We start from the raw sequence: 23,064 nt of genomic DNA on the forward strand, positions 1-23,064 counted from the left end.
AAGAAGAAGCTTTGAATTTGCTATTTTTAGGAGACACTAATCGTATGATTGCAGAGGTGAGGACACGAGTTCATGTATAAAAATGTCATATTTAAAAAGCTTTAAATTAGAATGCAGCTCAATATTAGTATACCACTCTTTGGCCATGTTCACAGTCAATGGCAATAGTCAATAACTGTTAATACAAATATGGATATCCCTAAAAAGATCTGCTTGTGAGACAGTACTTTATACTAACTACAAACAAAGCATTCTGTGTTTACTCATCTTAGCAGGAACTTCTTTTCAGATGTTTCAGCTGTTGTTTTGTTTATATCAATTGTCATTTTAAAAGGGTCACCACCTATAATAAAAGGGTCATTTAGTTCACACCTATCAGTTTGTAGGAGTTGAGACACAGGTCACCCCCAACATACACAGATCACATTTCATTCAATGTAAATACAACAAAACTAAAATGCAGATAATTTTACAAGACATACCCCAGAGGATATGCAGCAAAAGATGTTTTTAAAAACATTTGTCATACTGTCAGTTTCAGAGCATTGGACCAATCTGGAGAACTCGAAAGTGGGACTAATGTTGCATGCTTCTGTTTATGGGGTAGCAAATTTGCATGACAATGGCAACATGGGGGGAACCACTCCTGAGAACTGTGTCTTCATTTTTCAAATGCAAAGACGTATTCTTTGTGAATGGCTCCTCGGTTGTTGCACTGCTGTAGTCTTTTCTGTCTTTTCTGTTAAGTGATTGGACATCTGGACTGACTGTATTCATTGTACGAGTGTGTGAACTGAACTTTGAGGCTCGTACCATGACAGTTCGGGACAAATACATGTGCCATTATATATTTGTTTGTTTCCTTTCCTGAGCCTAATTACAACTGTTATTAACCTTTGAGGCTTAGAATAACTCTACCCTTATGTTACAGGGGACAGAAATATTCAAAGGTAGTAAGTAGACCATTGTTATTTGTTGTAATTCTGCTAATCCCTTGTCTTTTATCTTTGCTTTGGCCTTCATGTAGACTCCTATGAACCAGGCTTCTACACGGTCTCACTGCATCTTTACCATTCACCTGTGCAGCAAAGAGCTGGGCTCAGCCAGAGTACGATGCTCGAAGCTGCACCTGGTGGACCTTGCGGGATCTGAAAGAGTGGGAAAGACAGGTGTGGGAGGTCAGATCCTTACAGAAGCGAAATATATTAACCTCTCACTTCATTATTTGGAGCAGGTCAGTGGATTTAAAATAATATATATATATATATATATATATATATATATATATATATATATATATATATATATATATATATATATATATATATATATATATATATATATATATATATATATATAAAAATTATAACATTATAATATGAATATGTCTTTCTAATTTCATCTGTTGTTGTAACCTAGAATTTTATATTGCTTGCAGAATTATTTCAGATTCTCTTTTGTAGTTTGTGATGGGGTATACCTATCGTTGTCTGTCATTAGCATGTTAGAACAGATCTACATATAGTACTGTGCAAAAGTTTAAGGCCACCATATCTTTAATGATTGTACAACCTCAAATCAGAAAAAGTTGGGACAGTATGGAAAACGCTAATAAAAAAGTAGTAATTTACAAATTTACTTTGACCTGTATTTCATTGCAGACTCTATGAAAACAAAATATTTCATGTTTTGTCTGGTCATATTTCCTGTCATTCAGACCTGCAACACAGTCCAAAAAAGTTGGGACAGGAGCAGTTTAGGGCTAGTATTCAGGTAAATTGATTAAATAATGATGTTATTTGAAACCGGTGTTGTCAACCGGTGATTGTAATTATGATTTGGTACAAAAGCAGCATTCAAGAAAGGTCTAGTCCTTTAGGTACAAAGATGGGCCGAGGATCACCAGTTTGCCAACAAATATGTGAGAACGTTCTTAAAGTGTTTAAAAACAATGTTCCTTAAAGAAAGATAGGAAAACATTTGAATATTTCATCTTCAACAATGTATAACATCATTAAAAGATTCAAGGAATCTGGAGGAATTTTAGTGTGTAAAGGGCAAAGGCACAGGCCTAAGCTGAACAACCAGAATCTCCAATCTCTCAGGCAGCACTGCATAGTAGTTATACGCAGTTACATCCACAAATGCCGGTTTAAACTGTACAGTGCCAAAAGGAAGCATTATGTTAACAGTGTTCAGAACCACAGTCGACTTCTCTGGGCTCAGAGGCATCTGGGATTGACCATAACACAGTGGAAATGTGTACTGTGGTCAGATGAATCAGTATTATTTGGGAGAAATGGACGCTGTGGGCTCTGGACCAAAGAAGAAAAGAATCATCCAGACTGTTTACAGCACAAGTCCAAAAGCCAGGGTGAGTCGTGGTATGTGGTTGTGTCAGTGCCCTTGGCAAAGGTAACTTGAACTTCTAAAAAGTACAGCGATTTTAGAGCACAATATGCTGCTGCCTTTTGCAAAACAATGCAACAATGCAAAACAATGCAAAACTACATTCTGCACACATCAAGCTGCAAAGGAAGAGGATATATAATACAGGTACTTGTCTGGCCTGTCTGCAGTCCTGACCTGTCTCCAATAGAGAATTTGTGGCGAAGAACCTGTCCACCTTAACACTTGTTTGCAGGAGGAATGAGACAAAATTACACATGAAACACTTCATCACTTGGTGTCTTCAGTCTCTAAATGTCTTTTAAGTGTTGTGAAAAGGAATGAACCAAAGAACCAAAATTGTAATACGTGTTTATTTTGAAAAAACAAAACAAAAAAACAATAAAAATCATGAGAAACACATAAAAAATGTTTGTTGTAATAACATAACATACAAGTCAAAGTCAATTTAGAATTTACCACTTTCTTTTTTTATTTACATTTTCCATACTGTCCCATCTTTTTCTAATTTGGGGTTGTAAAATGACCAGAAATAATTATTTTTCATTCCCTTTATTAGAATGCAACCAGAACATACAGGTTAGCGCAGGTATTTTTTTTTAATCTAATCTTCTGACATGTTAAACTTGAAGAGAGTTGGGCGATTACAGCCTTCAAAGAAATATGGTGGGGGCTCTGTCCGGGTCTGAGCTTGCAGTGGTGATGGCAGTTTTGTTTGAACTGATGGGATTGTGAATGCTGAAAAGTACAAACATGTTTAAATTCATTGTGTTTAAATTATCAAATTAGTTTTAATTATTTTATTTTTCTTCAAGAATCATGTTGTGCTTGTTGCTACAGGAACTCAAATTGAGCCGATGTTTGCTTAAAAATTAGTTTTATTCAATTGTTTTTATTTTTTTCTATTTTTTAATATATTTTACATACTCACTGCAAAAGCCTTGAAAATTACTACTATAAGCAATTAGGTATCACCATAGTAGCCAGTTCTTTTTTTTTATTTTTTACTTGTGTTAACACGAGGATAAACATTGTAAACATTACATTTCCTGTCAATCTGACCCAAACCTTCAAAATATAAATCATGAGTCTAAGCTTGTCTTAACAGAGAGTTTCTTATAATGTCTGCAAACTTCTGGAGGTTCATAACCTGCAGATTCAAGAAGTTATTTTGAAGCTAACTGTGGAAGCAATTCATTAAAATGCAACTGACATTATAATGCTGAATGTCACAACACTTTAAATCAGTAAATCAAAAATTAAACTGAAATCACTGAATTTTAGAATGTAAATTTTTTTTTGAAAAACTAAAAACAAAAACCCAAAACAAATCACAAAGGGCACAAAACATATAATTATTGTTTAACTTTTGATAGCTTGTTAAGGTTAGATTGTATGATTTAAATTAATTACAAATGCCTTTTGATTAATGCTGTTTATGTGGTTCAAATGGCATCAAAAATAACAATAAATGATATGCATAATTATGGATGTGTGCTTGTTAAATGTTCATCAATTCAAGTATTCAAAATATTGAACATTCGATATGTTGTTAGTGCAAGCAAGTCATTTAAAGTTATGTTTTAAAATTGACTGATGTTTTTTTAAAAGAAGATTCTGTAGTCTTTGGCCCAATTCTAGACAGGGTATTCGAGTGTCAGCAGGACTGCTATACAAGAGTTATTATTATGGATTATAGATAGCGAAATTTAGCGGTTTTTATTTTACCATGACGGTAAAACACGAACGTGGCTATGAATATAATAAAACATGTGCTTGTTTGTTGTAACAATTTGTAATAATGACAAAAAAATACTAATTTGGGGACCTCCTTATTTCCATGTGCACCTATGCTGCCATTGTAGCTGGTGTATTCTGGGAAATTTTCTTACCCCTTTATTTCGAGTGTGGTCCTGAAAAATCTCTGTTTGAAGGACTATTTAGCCATTCCCTTTAGCCCTACACCTTCAAGCTAAAGAAAATTGTGGCACCCTACCTCTTCATGTGAACGTGCAAAATGTGGGGCAGGGGTAAGGGGAAGGGCTAGAGGTTGAATTGGGATTGGGTCTTATTCTCAGTATGATCACTCATTTAGAACTTATAAGTGTACAAATGACCTACATGGTTGTACAGACTGAAGGACTTTACTTTGACTGTTACTATAGTATGACATGAACTGCTTTTAGCAAGATTGGGAAAACATCAGTTTGTGAACTCTGTTTGTTGCCTGGTTTAGGTCATCATAGCCCTGTCGGAGAAGGATAGGTCTCACATCCCCTACCGCAATTCCATGATGACCTCTGTACTTCGAGACAGTTTGGGCGGTAACTGCATGACCACCATGATTGCTACTGTATCTGTGGAGAAGAAGAACATTGGTGTACATATCTCTGCATCAATTTTAACATCTTTTCTTTTATATGAAAAGCTACACATTTGTTTTGAATTCTTCCCATCACTCTTGCACATCGCTCTTTCTATTTCTTTTTTCTCACAGGAGTCTTTATCCACATGTCGTTTTGCTCAGAGAGTGGCTTTGATTAAGAATGATGCTTTACTCAATGAAGAACTTGATCCTGCTCTGGTGAGTCTGGTTAAGTTATTTTTGTATTATTGAATTAAGAGTATAGCATTAGTTGGGTTACATGTGTAATGAGGGAGTGACAACAACTTATTAATAAAATCTAAATAACAATGAAACTAAAATGAAAATAATTTGCAACTAATTTATTTTTTACTTGGTCTGTTTAAATAGCTAATCTCTTCTCTTTGAGAGCACTATCAGTTCCATCAGGGCACCAAAACAATCAAAGCTTGAGGGCCACCACTGCTAAAATGACTGTAGCTCATGAATAAAATGAGTTATCTCCACCAAACTTTAAATATAAAAGTTTGAGCTCAATATGTGTTCAAGCTAAAGTTTTATTATGGACAGTCATACTACAAAAAGCTATCAAACGAAACATATAAGCTGCGTCCCAAATGGCACACTATGCACTCATGCACTATGTACTCATGCACTTACACACTCAACAGCATAGTATATTTATGTAGTGTCGTCCCAAATGGAACACAATGCTTTTTTACTAAGCGGAAATTCACACCGTTTCCCTGATGACGTTTGACGGTTGCCAAATTATTGAAATAAATGACCAAAGTACCAAATAATACCTGGCATGAGTATAACAGCATTGACCATCGGGAGGCGCTATAAATCACTCTCGTAGGAGAACTTTGCTTTCACAATCCAAAATAAATAGTTATCCAACATGTGCATTTGATAGCTCCGCCTCTACTTGTGCAAAACTGCGGTCATTAAGTGCGTGAAGTGTCCATCATTCCACACTTCGTATTACCGGTCGAATAAATGCATCATCCGGGTAATTAAAGTACACTTATTATTTTTAGAGTTTTCAGTGTGAATGGACTACTTACACTATTTATACTACAAAATGGCGTAGAATAATGCATAAGTATGCAATTTGTGACGCACCTATAGACTTCGTTCAAGCTACAGAAAGGCAGATGGTTCTAGAGATGGTTCTCTTTGAGCGTTTATGGCTAATGTAAAGCACCGACTGTTTCTCTGTTGTCATTTCGTAGGACAACACCACACACCCATCTGGCATAAGTGCTTTATCTCCCTGTGCAAATTCTTGTAGTTTCGTGCCACTATTATAATGCTGAACCTGCTTGTTTCCGGCCTTGAACGTGTTATCTGTAGAGAGCTGACCCAAAGTGTGGAGCTTTGCTTTATGATTTAGATTGTATTGGAGTTCATTCTTACCCGAAGAAAGCTTTCTCCCAGGCTTCTTTTATAACATCCCCAAACCCATGTATTGTCTGCAAAGAGAAGCTTAAAGGATGAAGCCAAAATACTGAAAACATGAGCAGTTCACTTGTCTACATTCTTTAATGGTCATAATTAATGGTCTGTATGCACCAGGGACGTGCGGTGAATGCCAGGTGTAACATTTGGAGAAAACCAGGCACCGTTCATCACCAGGCTAATACCATCCCTACAGTAAAGCATGGTGGCAGCATCATGCTGTGGGGATGTTTTTCAGCAGCATGAACTGGAAAACTAGTCAGGATAGAGGGAAAGATGAATGCAGCAATGTACAGAGACATCCTGAATGAAAACCTGCTTCAGAGTGCTCTTGATCTAAGACTGGGGAGACGGGTCATCTTCCACCAGGACAATGATCCAAAGCACACAGCAATAAAGTGGCTTCAAATCAACTCTGTGAATGTTCTTGAGTGGCCTAGCCAAAGCCCAGAACTAAATCCTATGTATGCATATACTGTGTGTATGTGTGAAACAGTGTGATATACGAGATGCAAAACCCGATAGCATCACCATGTGGCCAAATGCCACACATTTATTTTTTAATGTGAACACATATTGAACTCATGCCTATATATTCTGAATTTGTAAAGAAATCTTATTCTGTTCATAAGCTATAGCCATTTTAGCAGAAGTTGCCCTCCCACTCCAGACATTTCAAAATGCATCTGACAATGAAACATAAACTTTTAATACATTTTGCTATTTAGACCGCTTTACTCTATTCGATTTGGAATATTTCTATACTTGTTCGGTTAAGTTTGTCCAAAAACATCTAGGACTAGTTTGCAAAATAGTTTTTGCAAACTAGTTATTTTGCAAACTAGCAAACTTATTTGAATCTCTCAGAAGATTTTAATATCTTCCTTAATTCTAAATACTTAATTGGTCTGTCATTATTTACTAACCGTAATGTCATTCCAAGCTTGTATTATTGGGGGATATGTTTGGAAATGTATATCGGCAACATATATTCTACAGTATTTTAGAAATAATTCAAGCCTCTTGCCTGCTAATGAGATTTTTGTGTTGTATTTTTCTCGCAGTTGATTGTCCATTTAAAAAAGGAGAATCAGTCTTTGAAGGAGCAGCTGGCTCTGATGACTGGCGAGCAAAGAAGTGACAAGTTAACCCAAGAAGAAATCCAGCAGTATGAACCTGTATTTCTTAACTTTGCTTTATTATTATTATTTGCTTATTTTGTTTTTACTTGGTGATGACACAGTGGCTCAGTGGTTAGGTCACCTCACAGCAAGGTCACTGGTTCTAGTCCCAGCTGGGTCAGTTAGCATTTCTGTGTGTAGTTTGCATGTTCTCACTGTTTTCGCGTGGGTTTCCTCCGGGTGCTCCTGTTTCCCCTAAAGTCCAAAGACACGTGCTATAAGTGAATTGAATAAACTAAATAGGCCGTAGTGTATGAGTGTGTGTGTGTGTGTGTGTGTGTGTGTGTGTGTGTGTGTGTGTATGGGTGTTTCCCAGTACTGGGTTGCGACAGGAAGGGCATAAAAACATATGCCATAATAGTTTGCTGGTGGTTTGCTGTGACGACCCCTGATAAATAAGAGACTAAGCCAAAGGAGAATGAATGGATGTTTTTACCTGATCAAGTATCTCACAAGATGAAAACCACTGCTGCATCTGTGGAATATTTTACCTGATCTTTATTTAGATCTTTATTAAGGAATTATGCTCATTTGAGAACTCAAATTCTCTTATTTAAGATAAGACAAAACTGCTCCTCTGATATTTTCTGACTGACAACGGGGTGCTCAAAATATATAAATAGCAACAAAAGACTGCAATGACATGTGTAGCTAGAGGCTAAAACCGTTTAACTGCTTAAAATATTTAAATATCTGAAAGGGAAAACAAAACACGTGCATGACAGCATTTCCAGAATCTAAAAGGCATAGATAACGTATCCAGCTTCGCATTAGAAAAATTTGGGGGCCTGTGTATGTGGAGTACTGCCAAGATTTGTGAGTCGACTTTACAGACCTGAGTCACTCAATAAAGAGTTCTAGCATCAAATCCTCAAATCCTTATTTCAATCAAACATTTTCCAGGATATGACTGGTGCCAAAACCACAGAATTTTCCACAGCACGTCCCAGTTCTTCTAACTACAGTTTACGTCAAAGGTTTACTTCCAGATTCTGAAAATGGGATATATAAATAAATAAATCAGATTTTTTTACATTGATTTGAATTTATAAATAGTAGCCTGTTTAAAAGTTTACATGCACTTGATTCTTATTATTATGTTGGTACCCAAATGGTCATATGTTATGTAAAATATCTTATTTAGGTCAGAAAAAAACAATACAGACCTTTTGTATTGTTATACAGTCCTTTTGTATGGCAATGTATATGTAAACCTTTGACCACAACAATGTTTTTGTAAATTAAAAGCAACATTTGGAACTATTTAATTATTAATGGACCATTCTGTTGGTTAGTCACATGCCCTATCAGTCATCTTTTCACATCCTTTACAATTATTTTATATTTAATTCCCTATTGTATTGGAGCAGCATGCACTTTTTTTGATTCAATTTATTTTTTCATTTCAATAGCGCCTTTACAACGTGGATTGTGTCAAAACAAAATAACATAGATGAACACAGTAAAAGCCATAATATTTAAAATTGTGGAACATTCTAGCAATTCAGGCAGGGATGAGAGTAGTGGTAGAATGCTGGTGTAGTTCTAGTTAAATTGAAAATGCTTTAGTACGGTTTAGTATAAATGTCTCTGTTGAAGTTCAGTTCAGTTTAGTTCAGATCACCGAAGAGCAACTCTATCGATGCGCAGCTCAACCAGTTCCAGCCAAGCAAGCCAGAGGCGACGCTAGCAGAATCAACTGAAGGAAGTGAGGGAAGAAAAAAAATAACTTGAAAGAAACCAAGCTCAGTTGGTCACATAGACTGTAAAATATATGGACGTAGTATCCGTGACGTCACCCATAGGTTTCTGAACACTGCTAAAGAAGCTACAAGTAGGCGCGGCCAACCGTCGCCATTTTGTTCGAGCGTCATCGCACCCACGGTGGGATACCAAACAAGGGCAAAGAGGCGGAGTGAGCGGAGCTACAGACACCTGCTGGCACTTTGCTTAGTCCTGGCATACAGACTTTACTTTGTGAAAAACGCTTAATACTCTATTACCTGCGACTCCTTTGTGTTCTGACCACATGTGCTTGGCTGTACACTATATCAATAAAGTGTTTAGACTTTCAAAAACACTGTAGTAATACATTGAGCCACTAAGCATTGTTCTTATGACGTTTTTCAACAGGGGGAAAACGCAAATTACTTCCAAACACTTCAGATATAGTGTGTGTTAGTAAATGCAAGACTATTGATGAACTCCAGCATAACACTGTATGATAACGCTTTAGATGACTGTTCTAGAGCCTACAGCTAATCAATCTGTCACATTCTGGAGTGCTTCACGGGTCTAAAGAAAAATATTAATGAGAAATGATCTTAAATAAAACAAATACATTTATAGAGATGGTATACAAGTATATAACTTTACTCACATTGGAAACGGAGGCCACGTGAATGGTTTGTGAGCACAATTAAATGCACACAGCATCCCATATCATCTGATAATTGAAAGAAATAAGTCCAAAAGGCAGCTGACTGTGTAAAGCCACATAAAACAACACAAAAATACGATGAATATGCCGAGATCAGTGGCTAATCTGCCGGATTCAGCTGAGGTGAAGTGACGGCGACCAGCAAGACCTAGCTGTCACTCAAGTGGCCACGCCCTTAATTATGCAAACTTAATATAACCTAATATAAAGGAAATGGATGAGTTATAAAAAAATTCACCCCCCTCACAGTTGTCATGGAGGGTAATAATAGCTATATGAACCAAAATCGTTCTTTGTACCAGGCTGTAAACACCTTTTTTTCTGCTGTAAAGTTGGCCATTCTAACAGTGGACTCAATTGCAATTTGCTCTATTATGGAGCCAGGACTAGCGGAATTTTGATGAATTACAGTTTCAGTTACTTACGTATTGGCTCCCCGAGGGAGAGCGGGAGGTTGCCGCTTGGTTCGTCATCATGACCCATTCTCCTTTGGCCAAACGTCTTTTGCAGAGCTGCAGTCTGGACATCGGAGGGTTCATTATTATAGGTGTCTGTCATGAAGAAAGGTGAAGGTCCAAGTAGGTCATTGGGCAGGTGTTCAGACTAGCTGATTGTATCAGTGGATCAGATTCATCTGTCACCGTGGTCTTTGCAGGAATCAGTGTTGACTCATTGATGACCACACCAACCATCTGCTCAGGATACAGGCCTCATCGATCACCTAAGAAGAAAAAGACAGACTAACATGAGTGTAGATGCCATTAAAATTACATTGTCTTTTGAGAAGTGTTCCTAGCTCCAGTTACACTGATTGATGCAGCCTAACAATTCTTAAGAGGACACCTAAGCTGTTTAATTCTGCAGTTTACTTTTACTGCTCTGTGTGTTAATGTTTGTTTTGTAGGAGGACACATGAGAATTATTCCTGTTTTTTTTAGGTTGGAAGAATGTGTGAATGTATATCTGGAGGACCCTGACTGTGAAGTGACATTAGACCTGGGGCCTGATATGAGAAAAATCCAGTTTTGTTTCTCTTTGCTAAAGGTGAGTGAATTGATTAATCGATTTATGGATTCAATTCAATTCCATTGATCTTTATTTCTATAGCATTTTTTACAATGTAGATTGTGTCAAAGCAGCTCAACATAAAGGAGGTTCTAGTAAATTAAAAGTGCTTCAGTTCAGTTATTGCAGTTTAGTGTAATGTAAATGTCATTGTTAAATGCCAACCACTGAAGTGCAACTCCACCAACGCACAGCTCCACTAGTCCCAAACCATTGGGACATTGATAAGATCTGTTGCTGTCAAGATTAGGCTGTTTTCTTAATAATTTCCTTTCAAAATCTTGAATATATTTATTCAAAACACTCAGGCTGCGTCCGAAACCGCCATTTTAATTTAAATGTACTACTTGGCCGTTAGAAAAGTACGTTCTATACAGTATGAATGAAATTCGAACGTTCTACATCCGCCATTTTGTCATGGTCACCTAACCTACCTGTGTCAGTTGCATCGCTTTACTCCCATTCATAAATTTGCTCGCGGGGCATCATGGGATGCGCACTTCAGAATCTCACCGGAAGTAGTAAGTCACCCGGGTACTTGCATACTGATTTTCAAATTCTATGAATTCGGACATAGTACTCAGCTGGCATACTTATTTTAGCATACTGTATAGTTCGGAAGTATGCAGTTTCGGGCGCAGCCTCACATTTATTCGAGTGACATGGAGAAAATGAAAGCTCACATAATACATAAAGCATTATAATGAGTTGTATCAAAAATATATTTTTTAATTTAAATTTTCGCAGCCTACATGAACACTTTTTGAGCTTTAAGCACGAATTTGATGATATGGAAGCTCAGTCAAGTCAGCAAGCTTAATCGTTGAAATTTATTTAAAAAAAAACAATGATTTATATGATGCAATATTGGTCATTCATGCATTTGTATTCTTAAAGATTTATAATGTTTTCTACTTGATTATTTCACTTACACTTTTGAAGGTAACCTAATAACTAGGCCAGTGCTTACTATTATAAGAAATAATCAAGTGAATGTGCTGCCGTCTGTCATGTGTACCAAATCTCTTTATCAACATCAGTATTTCACCCCAAATAAATAAACAATTATTTTCTAAAACTGTTTGATTAAATTTTTTATTTATTGTTTATTTATTTATTTTAAAAAAATTAATCAAATGTTTTGAATGCATGTGTCAAATTCTTGGACACACTATATCCAGGGTAATGTGAGCATACCAACAAGAAGGACTAACTGCATCCAACAGGAGTAACTCTGGACGCAAGAGACAGATTTTTAAAAGGGATGTCTGGGTGATTGTATAAAAAAAAGCATAAAACCACAGCTGCCCAACTTACTGCAGAATTAAATGTGCACCTCATCTCCCCTGTTTCCACCAAAACTGTTGGTTGGGAGCTCCACAGGGTCAGTGTATATATACAGTGCATCCGGAAAGTATTCATAGCGCTTCACTTTTTACACATTTGTTATGTTACAGCCTGATTCCAAAATCGATTAAATTCATTTGTTTACTCAAAATTCTACACACAATACCCCATAATAGAAATGTGAAAAAAGAGTTTTTTTTAAATTGTTGCAAATTTATTAAAAAATAAAAAACCTGAAAAACCACATGTACATAAGTATTCACAGCCTTTGCCGTGAAGCTCTAAATTGAGCTCAGGTACATTCTGTTTCCACTGATCATTCTTGAGATATTTCAGCAGTTTATCTGGAGTTCAACTGTGGTAAATTCAGTTGGTTGGACATGACTTGAAAAGGCATACACCTGTCTATATATGGTCCCAGGGTTGACACTGCATGCCAAAGCACAAACCGAGCATGAAGACAAAGGAATTGTTTGTAGACCTCTGAGACAGGATTGTCTCAAGGCATAAGGCCAGGGAAGGTTACAGCAAAAATTCTGCTGCTTTGAAAGTTCCAATGAGCACAGTGGCCTCCATCATCCATTAGTGAAAGACCTAGAGCTGGCTGGCCATCTAAGCTGAGTGATCGGTTGAGAAGGGCCTTAGTCAGGGAGGTGATCAATTACCCGGTCACTCTGTCTGAGCTCCAGCATTCTTCAGTGTAGAGAGGAAGACCTTACAGAAGGACAACCATCTTTGCAGCAATCCACCAATCAGGCCTGTATGGTAGAGTGGCCAGACGGAAGCCACTCCCCACCTGGAATTTGCTAAAAAGCATCTGAAGGACTCTCAGACCATAAGAACCTAAAATGTCTGGTCTGATGAGACTAAAATTGAACTCTTTGGACTGAGCGTTACATTTGGAGAAAACCAGGCACCGCTCATCACCAGGTTAATACCATCCCTACAGTGAAGCATGGTGGTGGCAGCATCATGCTGTGGGGATGTTTTTTAGCAGCAGGAACTGGAAGACTAGTCAGCATAGAGGGAAAGATGAATGCAGCGATGTACAGAGACATCCTGAATGAAAACCTGCTTCAGAGTGCTCTTGACCTACTGTAAGACTGGGACGACGGTTCATCTTTCATCAGGACAATGACCCAAAGCACACGGCTAAAATATCAATGGAGTGGCTTCACAACTCGGTGAATGTCCATGAGTGGCCCAGCCAGAGCCCAGATCTAAATCCAATTGAAGATCTCTCGAGAGACCTGAAAATGTCTGTACATCATCGATTCCTTTCCAACCTGATAGAGCTTGAGAGGTACTGCAAAAAGGAATGGGCACAAAATTCCCCAAAGACAGGTGTGCCAAGCTTGTGTCATCATATGCAAAAAGACTTGAGTCTGTAATCACTGCCAAAGGTGCATCAACAAAGTATTGAGCTAAATCTGTGAATACTGATGTACATGTGATTTTTTTTAGATTTCTTATTTTTAATAAATTTGTAACAATTTCAAAAAATCTTTTTCACATTGTCATTATGGGGTATTGTGTGTAGAACTTTGAGGAAATAAATGAATTTAATCCATGTTGGAATCAGGCTGTAACATAAACAAATGTGGAAAAAGTGAAGCGCTATGAATACTTTCCTGATGCACTGTATGTTTATATAGTGATTAGGCAAGATCCAGTGTATGATTCTGATAGTATGATGACCTTGAAAAAAATATATATCTTGGTTTCACAGCATCACTGTATTGTGACTACTACTTGAAAATAAGGTCTTTTTTTAGGTCTTTTCTGGCTAAAACAACAACAATGTTTTCCCCATTGAACACAATATATTTTTATTTTAAAACACATTTCAAATATTTTGGAACTGTAAACATGTCAGGCTAAATAATTAAAACAATTCATTGACTTCTGCTATCTTTATTTGCTTCAAAAACACAGATTTCTTTACAACTTGCAAAGGCATCTTTGTATATCTTTATTTTCGTTGGAAATATATTAAGACGCTACACTGTTCAGGTCTACCGCATGCTTGGATGTTGCTGTATTGTTTTTCAAATTGCAAATGTTGCAATTTGTTTTTCAAATTGTTCTTGAATTGTGGGTTGACCAGTAGCTTTTGATGTGGAGGGTGCTTTTCTGTTAGAGATGTGCCCTAAAAAACTAAATAAAATAGTCACAAACATGTTAAAAAACTTTCATCTACATCATAGGAATGGTATAACAGAAAATGTGAGTGGTTTTAATACCTTCACTTTTCCAAACCGCACTAAACCTTGCAACCTGTTATTGTTGAAACCATGAAGTGATGTTGAAGCCTAAAAGTGATCTTCACATTGTTAAAACACTAATTGCAATCGGAAGGGCACACATATGTACTGTTTAGTTTTGTGTTGAGGATCTTGAGATGTGGTCCATTGAGATGAAAAAGCTTGTGTCAGAAAAACAAGAGATGTAGTTCAGCGACCAGTAGGGGGAGTTAGAGGAAAGAAAGGAAGGCATGGAAAAGGGAATTAAAAAAGGGCACTATATGTTGAGCCTTTATCTAATTTTATTAACATTATGCGTGTGAATATCTGTGCTGCTGTGTGTTAGCGGACATAATCAAAATTCACTGGTTAAAAGTTTCCTTCCTTTTCAGGCAAGAGTGCGTGAGAAACCCTGTGCTGGCAGTAGTATTCCATTAACAGGCATGCTTGATGGAGAAGAGAGACGATCTCATGAAGATGTCCAAAAACTGCAGGAGATGTTGGCACACCGTGATAATGAGATCAGTATCCTTTTCTCAGTTCATTTATAGAGGCCAAAGAATATTTTATTTTGTCATACTGTAGTTATTTGAATACATTTTTAGCCTTATTACCATGTGCTTAGGCTTAATAATATGAGGTGCTTGATGCTTTGGGAAACATTTTTTACTATATTAGCCCCTCCATCTATTGACCTATTTTACAACCCCAGATCAGAAAAAGTTGGGACAATATGGAAAATGCAAATACATTTACGTTGCCTTGTATTTCATTGCAGACAGCTCATTATTTAATGCATTATTCATTTTCTTTTCGGCTTAGTCCCTTTATTAATCTGGGGTCACCACAGCGGAATGAACTGCCAACTTATCCAGCATATATTTTATGCAGCGGATGCTCTTCCAGCTGCAACCTATCTCTGGGAAACATCCATACACACTCATACACTACGGACAATTTAACCTATTCAATGCACCTATACTGCATGTCTTTGGACTGTGGGGGAAACCGGAGCACAGGGAGGAAGCCCACGCGAACGTGGGGAGAACATTCAAAAACTCCACACAGAAATGCCAACTGACCCAGCCGAGGCTCGAACCAGCGACCTTTTTGTTGTGAGGCGATAGCACTACCTACTGCGCCACCGGGATGCCACATTTTTTTATATAAATAATATTAATCACTGGTGTGCTTTGGGTCATTGTCCTGCTGGAAGACTAACCGTCGCCCCAGGTTTTCATTCAGGATGTCTCTGTACATTGCTGCATTCATCATTCCCTCTATCCTGACTAGTCTTCCAGTTCCTGTTGCTGAAAAACATCCCCACAGCATGATGCTGCCACCACCATGCTTCACTGTAGGGATATTAGCCTGGTGATGAGCGGTGCCTGGTTTTCTCCAAACGTAACACCTGTTATTCACTCCAAAGAATTCAATTTTAGTCTAATCAGACCAGAGTTTTCAGATGCCTTTTGGCAAATTCCAGGTAGGCTGCTATGTGCCCTTTACTAAGGAGTGGCTTCCGTCTGGCCCCTTTACCATACAGGCCTGATTGGTGGATTGCTGCACAGATGGTTGTCTATCTCTAATGTTCTCCTCTCTCCACAGAAGAACGCTGGAGCTTAGACAGAGTGACCATCGGGTTATTGATCACCTCCCTGACTATGGCCCTTCTCCCCCGATTACTCAGCTTAGATGGCCGTCCAGCTCTAGGATGAGTCCTGGTGGTTCCAAACATCTTCCACTTATGGATGATGGAGGCCACTGTGCTCATTCGATCTTTCAGAGCAGCAGAAATTTTTCTGTAACCTTCCCCAGCCTTGTGCCTCGAGACAATCCTGTCTCAGAGGTCTACAGACAATTCCTTTGTCTTCATGCTTAGTTTGTGCTTTGACATGCACTGTCAACCCTGGGACCTTATATAGACAGGTGTATGCCTTTCCAAATCATGTCCAACCAACTGAATTTACCACAGGTGAACTTCAGTTAAGCTGCTGAAACATCTCAAGAATGATCAGTGGAAACAGAATGTACCTGAGCTCAATTTAGAGCTTCACGGCAAACGCTGTGAATACTTATGTACATGTGTTCAGGTTTTTACTTTTAATAAATTTGCAACAATTTCAAAAACTCTTTTTCCACATTGTCATTATAGGGTATTGTGTGTAGAATTTTGAGGAAATAAATGAATTTGATTCATTTTGGAATAAGGCTGTAACATAAACAAATGAAAAGATGTGAAATCAAGAGTGAAGTGCTATGAATACTTTCCGGATGCACTGTAAAACTAGTAAAAGGAGTATGCATTAAACTTGTTGAATTCCGGTAAATGAGAGCATCCAGAGCTCAAGGACTCCAAATATCTTCCCCCAGTTGCAACAGCACCATAAATTGAAGAGTATGTTGCTGCTGGTTGCAGTGATATTTACAGACTTTTAAAAGAAGACCAGAATCATAGCTTTGCGCTTGATTATCTTTGTATCACCATGTCAGAATCGTTATCCTTAACTTAAGCTTTTCAGGTATATTGGTGAATATGCTCAAAAGAGAAAAGAAGAAACTTCAAGATGTCACTTCTCAGATGACAAAGCCACAGAATAAAAAACAATCACCGACAACGCTAGAGGGAGCAGAGAGTGCAAAATTTGACAGCTCTAATGGTGACATACATGCTCAGCATCTGATGACTGGAAAAAGAGGTGAGTACAAGATCTCAGTTTTGTTGTTTGACATTTACTTAAAGATGCTGTATGTAAGTTTTTGACTCTTCTAAAGCGTAACAAAGTGAAGTTTCATAAACTCATTTCAAGAGGAGCACGTGATATGATTGAGCATGACTGGCTGCTCATCTGTAATTCTGACATTCGCGCCTCGTTAACCAATCAGGAGCTTGCTCTTGTGGGGGCGTGATTATGATGTAGCACCTGTTGTTGGTGTCCCGGGGGGAAATCCTCCTGCCTACAACGACAACAGTTGCACCGCTGAATGCTTCCATCATCCAGGTTAAGTTTTTGGAGGAGTTTATGAGCTCACATAGCTGGGCGCACCTCTGAAAGGATCTAGTGGACTAAGACACTGCTCCAAATGAATCAACGCTGTTTTTCAGCCTTCATAAAGCACATAAACACAGCTATTCTCTCGATAAAATCTATGCTAACCATTTACCCCTTGTTCTCAGCAAGTAATAGATTCAAAAGACCATTAGATAGAGACAACATGAATTAAATATTACGTTTAAAAACTATAGTGAGATGAAATCCAGTGGAAGATCCTTGATAAGCAGTCCGACCTGCATTGCTCTCACTCAGGGAGGTATGCTCAAAGCACCTGCTGACTGCCTGGAGCTCAGATGTGCGAATACGCTGCAGCGACAGAGTGTGTGTGGTCACGTAATGTGTGTTTTCAGTGGTGTAGTGTGGACAGAGATACTAGGTGAAACACCATTGTGCTCATGGATTGTTTTCATTCTAAAATGCCGTTTTAAAACTAAAATGTATTAGTGTGAACGGGGCCTAAAACCATAATAATAAAAACAGGGTTATTAAACAGTGCTTATGTTTTATTGGGATGGCTTGTCAGTGGCTTATTTTCTGTCCTCTGGTATAAGCTGAGTGAATTGTTATTTGATTGGTTAGGCCTATTAATAAACTGTAAAATGAATGGTTAAAGTGATCATCACACTTTAGAGAACTAGATGCACCAGTTACAACTTTCATGCACAGTTGCTGAACATTAGCTTTTTAAATACACATGCCATGCATCACATCACCAAGGCCCTCGTGAGTGAGGACAGCCTCTCTCACCTATGCGCACCTGATCATCCTCTTGTTCGTTTTCCCAAGTTTGATTTTGGTCACGTAACCATGTAAGAGTCAGCAGGAGGTATTTGAGGTATTTGAAGTCTTTCTGAGGGACCATAAAGACCATTTATCAGTCAGTACCTTCCTCCATTTTTCTGTATTCTCCGGTTTGTATAATCCAGTGAGCACAGCTGCAGCCTTTAGGCCCACCACAAATGTGTCTGTGTGTTTTAAGAGCCAGTAAACAATGGACTTTTAAAAATAATAATAAAACATAATCTTTTGTAACAAAAAATACAAGCAGTAGATAGATTACGACAAACAATTTCAAACTCTGGACAACTGAAATATTCAAGTATATCTTTGGTGGCAATGTCTGTGGGGGTGAATGTCTTATAATTAAAAATTGAAAGCATGGCTTTTTTATGCTGTTTTATTGCTCATCATCATAAAAACAAATCATGGAACTCTGACTGTGAGGAGTTTTAACAGTTACGGCCTGTTTAGAAACGTTGCTGTGTGAAAGCAAATCGCACTACGAACAAAAAGCAACATCCTAACAATCAAACATTGAAACTACAGGTGTGAAAGCACCCTAAGTATTTAAAAAAAGAACAGTCTCAAAACTTTAACATTATGCATCCTTCTTTTCCAGTGCCAGAATTATCTGTAGGTCAGCAGGAGGTATTTGAAGTCTTTCTGAGGGACCATAAAGACCATTTATCAATCGAAGATAAAAGAGCTGTCTTGCAGCAAAGGTCAGTGTATGCAACAGTGTCAGAATCCTGCCCTGACTGTTGTGTTATCTTAGTGTTTTCAGTGTTTAGTGTGTCTGTTCTTGTTTTGTGATTTCTTCCTCTTCTATATCCATCATTCCTTACCCACTTCTCTGATGACGCAAAACTGGAAATGGACAGTTATACATAGACCTGCCTCTTCCATTCCTATTACCCATTACTCCTGATTGTTTCATTATTTACAGATATTTGGGGTGGGAGCTTCCATGTCTCCCCTGTTTTGGCTGATGAGGTAGTCTAGTTATTCATGACATGACTTTGGCCCAATCCCAATTCTATTTTTGTATAATGACAAAAAATACTAATTTGTAGATCTCCTTTCTTCCGGGTGAAGCTATACTGCCGTTGTGGCTGGTGTATTCTGGGAATTTTTCTTACCCCTGGGTTTCAAGTGTGGTCCTGAAAAATCTCAGTCCGAAGGGGTATCTAGCTCTTTCCCTTAGCCCTACGCCTTCAAGCTAAAGAGAATTGGGACACCCCTACCCCTTCACGTGAACGTGCAAAACGAGGGGTAATGGGAAGGGCTACGGGGTAGAATTGGGATTGGGCCTTTATCTTCTTTTATCTGCCTTTACCTCTCTGATTTGCTCTCCTATTCATTCTAAACGTCTATTCTGTCTTGTCACATTTCTGCATTCATGTTCTGTCATCTCCAATCATGTCTTTGTCGCTATATCTCTGTTCTGTGCCCTACCTTGCAAACATTGTATCTTCATTCTGCATCCTTGTCTAGCCAGTTGTTGAAATACACATGTTCTGCCTGATACCTTCAGCTGACATGTGGTTTGCTGTTCATTACTATTGGAATACTTATTTTTGAATGTTAAATGAATAAATAAACACAAAATAAATTAATAAGAAAAAAGAAAATCTCCCTCTCCTTTATTTGCAGAAAATGTCTTGTCACAGGCTCACCTGTTGACTTTTAAACACACTTCCATGTCACTTGTTCTGTGCACTGCCGGCAACTTAACATCTGTATACCTTAGTCTAAGTTTGTTTCAATAACTATTTTGTTTGGTTTCACTGCATCTTAAAACAACAAAAAACAGTCAAATCAACTAGACATCGATACCTTTATTTAGGGATGGCTGACACGAAACTGACGTTTCAGCATAGTGTCGAGATCCCAAAGTGTTTCAAAACACTGCACCTAAGCATGATTCGAAACACTTAGATCATCACAAAAAGTGATTCGAAAAACCCAGGTCACGTGCCTAAAATGATTCCAAGCATCGGTCATTTCAGAAGCATTTCGAGATCTGGCGAATCTGCGTTTGATTGATAGGGTCAGAAAAATCATGTAGCCTAGTGGAACCTAGCCTAGTAAAGCCTGGTTTAGACTTCTGCATCGAGTGATCAGCGTGACCCACGGCGCATGTTATGCATTTATACTTCTGCATTAATGTTTCTGAAACACTAATTGCCAATAACGTTTTTATGTTCCTCTGTGACGAGTTTTTTTTTGCTGGGGTTTTGTTTTTTCTGAACACTACCTTAATGTAGAAGTAGCTCAAACTCGCTCATTTTGAGGCAGGAACTGGCGGACGTGCAACAATTTTAATCATAAGGAAAACACAAAACAAAACTTTCCATCTGGACCTCTTTCACGGACTCAACACTTGTAAACACTCACTCCAGTGGGTTCACGCAGCTCTTGATCCCACCCACACTCGTCAGTGCTACCAAGCCGACCAATCACAGAACTTGCGATATGCATTGTTGCGATATGTATTTTAATTTTTCGAAAGGTGCGCGTCAGCATCGACGATGGCCATGGAGAGGGCTATGCGACCACACACAGGCTGCGCCGTAGCATACTCATGTGCTTGACGCAGAAATATAAATCAGCCTTAGCTGTGCTGCAAATGTCAGGAGTCCGATTCCCAACTTGTACAAATACTCAAAAATTGTGACTTTATGTATTTTTATTATGTTAATTTTTTATGATCAAAACAAGACATATTTATTCACAGTGTTTATTCAGATTTCAAACCGAATGTTAAAAACAAAGCACGTTACAAGAACTAAGATCTATAGCTACATCACCCTGTATTCAAACCCATTATCTCTGCATGCTAGTCTGGAACTCTCACCGCTTCACTAAATCACTTTCTACCTTAATTAAACAACGGTGAGGATTCAATCCATGAGATTGAAGCAGTGCAATGACAAAACAAGAACGTCAGGCTATGATTGCATAACAAGTACAGTAGGTGGTGATATGCACAAAGAATACCATGAAGCTAAGCAGCCGGCAGTCTTAATGCTGACTCAAACATACAAGCAACCCAGTGTATACTTGGACCATTGTGGTAACAGCCAGTAGGTACATTGTTCCTGTTTTCTTTCGTTTTCATTTATTTTTCTTCACTGTAAATATTTTTGCACCTTCCAAATAAATTTATTTTGGAAATACACCTCATTTCCTGGTACAGCACCTCATTGAATTCCCTCTGCAACCGCTCTACTTTCTACATGTCTAATCAGTTCAGTTGTAATGGCTAAAGACAGTATGTTTGATATTACAATTCACATATTTTTCTCTCTTCTTTGATGTATTTTACCTAATTATAATTTAAATAAAGTCTATCTTTGTAGCTAACTTGTTGATTTTGCTAATTTAACTCATGTTTTACTTGAACAGTATTAATCTACATACATATAATTTTTTAAAAAATATTTATTTAGGATTACTATTCTCGAAAAAGAGAAAAACTGTAACTTTTTCAATTTCAATTGGTAGACATATGAGTTTTTCACATTGGCTGTTTCGTTTTGCAGGTTTGTTGAAGCTAAGGCACTTGGTGAGCAAGTTAACCAGATCCGGACCAGAGTCAGTAAGTCTTTTTTGTTTGCCAGTTGTTATTTAGTATATCATATAGAGTTAACATTATAACAGTCAACCTTTTATGATTCATTTATAACTATTTAAAATTCTCTATGTGTGTGGGGGTGATTGTACAGTGCATCCGGAAAGTATTCATAGCGCTTTACTTTTTCCACATTTGTTTATGTTACAGCCTTATTCCGAAATGGATTAAATTAATTTATTTCCTCAAAGCTCTACACACAAAACCCCAAAATGACAATGTGAAAAAGGAGTTTTTGAAATTGTAGCAAATTTATTAAAAATAAAAAAGCTGAAAAATCACATGTACATCAGTATTTACAGATTTAGCTTAATACTTTGTTGATGCACCTTTGGCAGCGATTACAGCCTCAAGTCTTTTTGAATATGATACCACAAACTTGGTACACATGTCTTTTGGAATTTTTGCCCATTCCTCTTTGCAGTACCTCTCAAGCTCTATCAGGTTGGCTGGGAAGCGACAGTGTGCAGCCATTTTAAGATCTCTCGAGAGATGTTCAATAGAATTTAGGTCTGGGCTCTGGCTGGGCCACTCATGGACATTCACCAAGTTGTGAAGCCACTCCATTGATATTTTAGCCGTGTGCTTTGGGTCATTGTCCTGATGGAGGATGAACCGTTGCCCCAGTCTGAGGTCAAGAGCACTCTGAAGCAGGTTTTCATTCAGGATGTCTCTGTACATTGCTGCATTCATCTTTCCCTCTATCCCGACTAGTTTTCCAGTTCCTGCTGCTGAAAAACATCCCCACAGCATGATGCTGCCACCACCTTGCTTCACTGTAGGGATGGTATTAGCCTGGTGATGAGCGGTGCCTGGTTTTCTCCAAATGTTACACCTAACATTCACTCCAAAGAGTTCAATTTTAGTCTTATCAGACCAGAGAATTTTGTTTCTTATGGTCTGAGAGTCCTTCAGACGCCTTTTGGCAAATTCCAGGCGTGTGGCTTCCGTCTGGCCACTGCACAGATGGTTGTCCTTCTGTAAGGTTCTCCTCTCTCCTGAAATCTCTCAATCCTGTCTCAGAGTTCTACAGACAATTCTTTTGACTTCATGCTTGGTTTGTGCTTTGACATACACTGT

General features: G+C 38.0%; 1 protein-coding gene across 1 annotated transcript in view; it reads left to right on the forward strand.

The window, feature by feature from the left end:
* The window catches only part of kif6 (kinesin family member 6), a 44,153-nt gene that overhangs the window by 7,293 nt on the left and 13,796 nt on the right, over positions 1 to 23,064 (forward strand). The window contains exons 6-15 of the mRNA XM_056477047.1: positions 1 to 56; positions 1,028 to 1,234; positions 4,646 to 4,789; positions 4,907 to 4,993; positions 7,303 to 7,406; positions 10,798 to 10,903; positions 14,907 to 15,039; positions 17,037 to 17,213; positions 18,970 to 19,072; positions 21,896 to 21,951. The exon at positions 1 to 56 is cut by the window's left edge and continues 74 nt beyond it. Of these exons, the coding sequence (XP_056333022.1) occupies positions 1 to 56; positions 1,028 to 1,234; positions 4,646 to 4,789; positions 4,907 to 4,993; positions 7,303 to 7,406; positions 10,798 to 10,903; positions 14,907 to 15,039; positions 17,037 to 17,213; positions 18,970 to 19,072; positions 21,896 to 21,951 (1,173 nt within the window). The remainder of the gene's footprint in view (positions 57 to 1,027; positions 1,235 to 4,645; positions 4,790 to 4,906; positions 4,994 to 7,302; positions 7,407 to 10,797; positions 10,904 to 14,906; positions 15,040 to 17,036; positions 17,214 to 18,969; positions 19,073 to 21,895; positions 21,952 to 23,064) is intronic.

Source organism: Danio aesculapii, chromosome 17, assembly GCF_903798145.1.
Source record: "Danio aesculapii chromosome 17, fDanAes4.1, whole genome shotgun sequence".
NCBI lineage: Eukaryota > Metazoa > Chordata > Actinopteri > Cypriniformes > Danionidae > Danio > Danio aesculapii.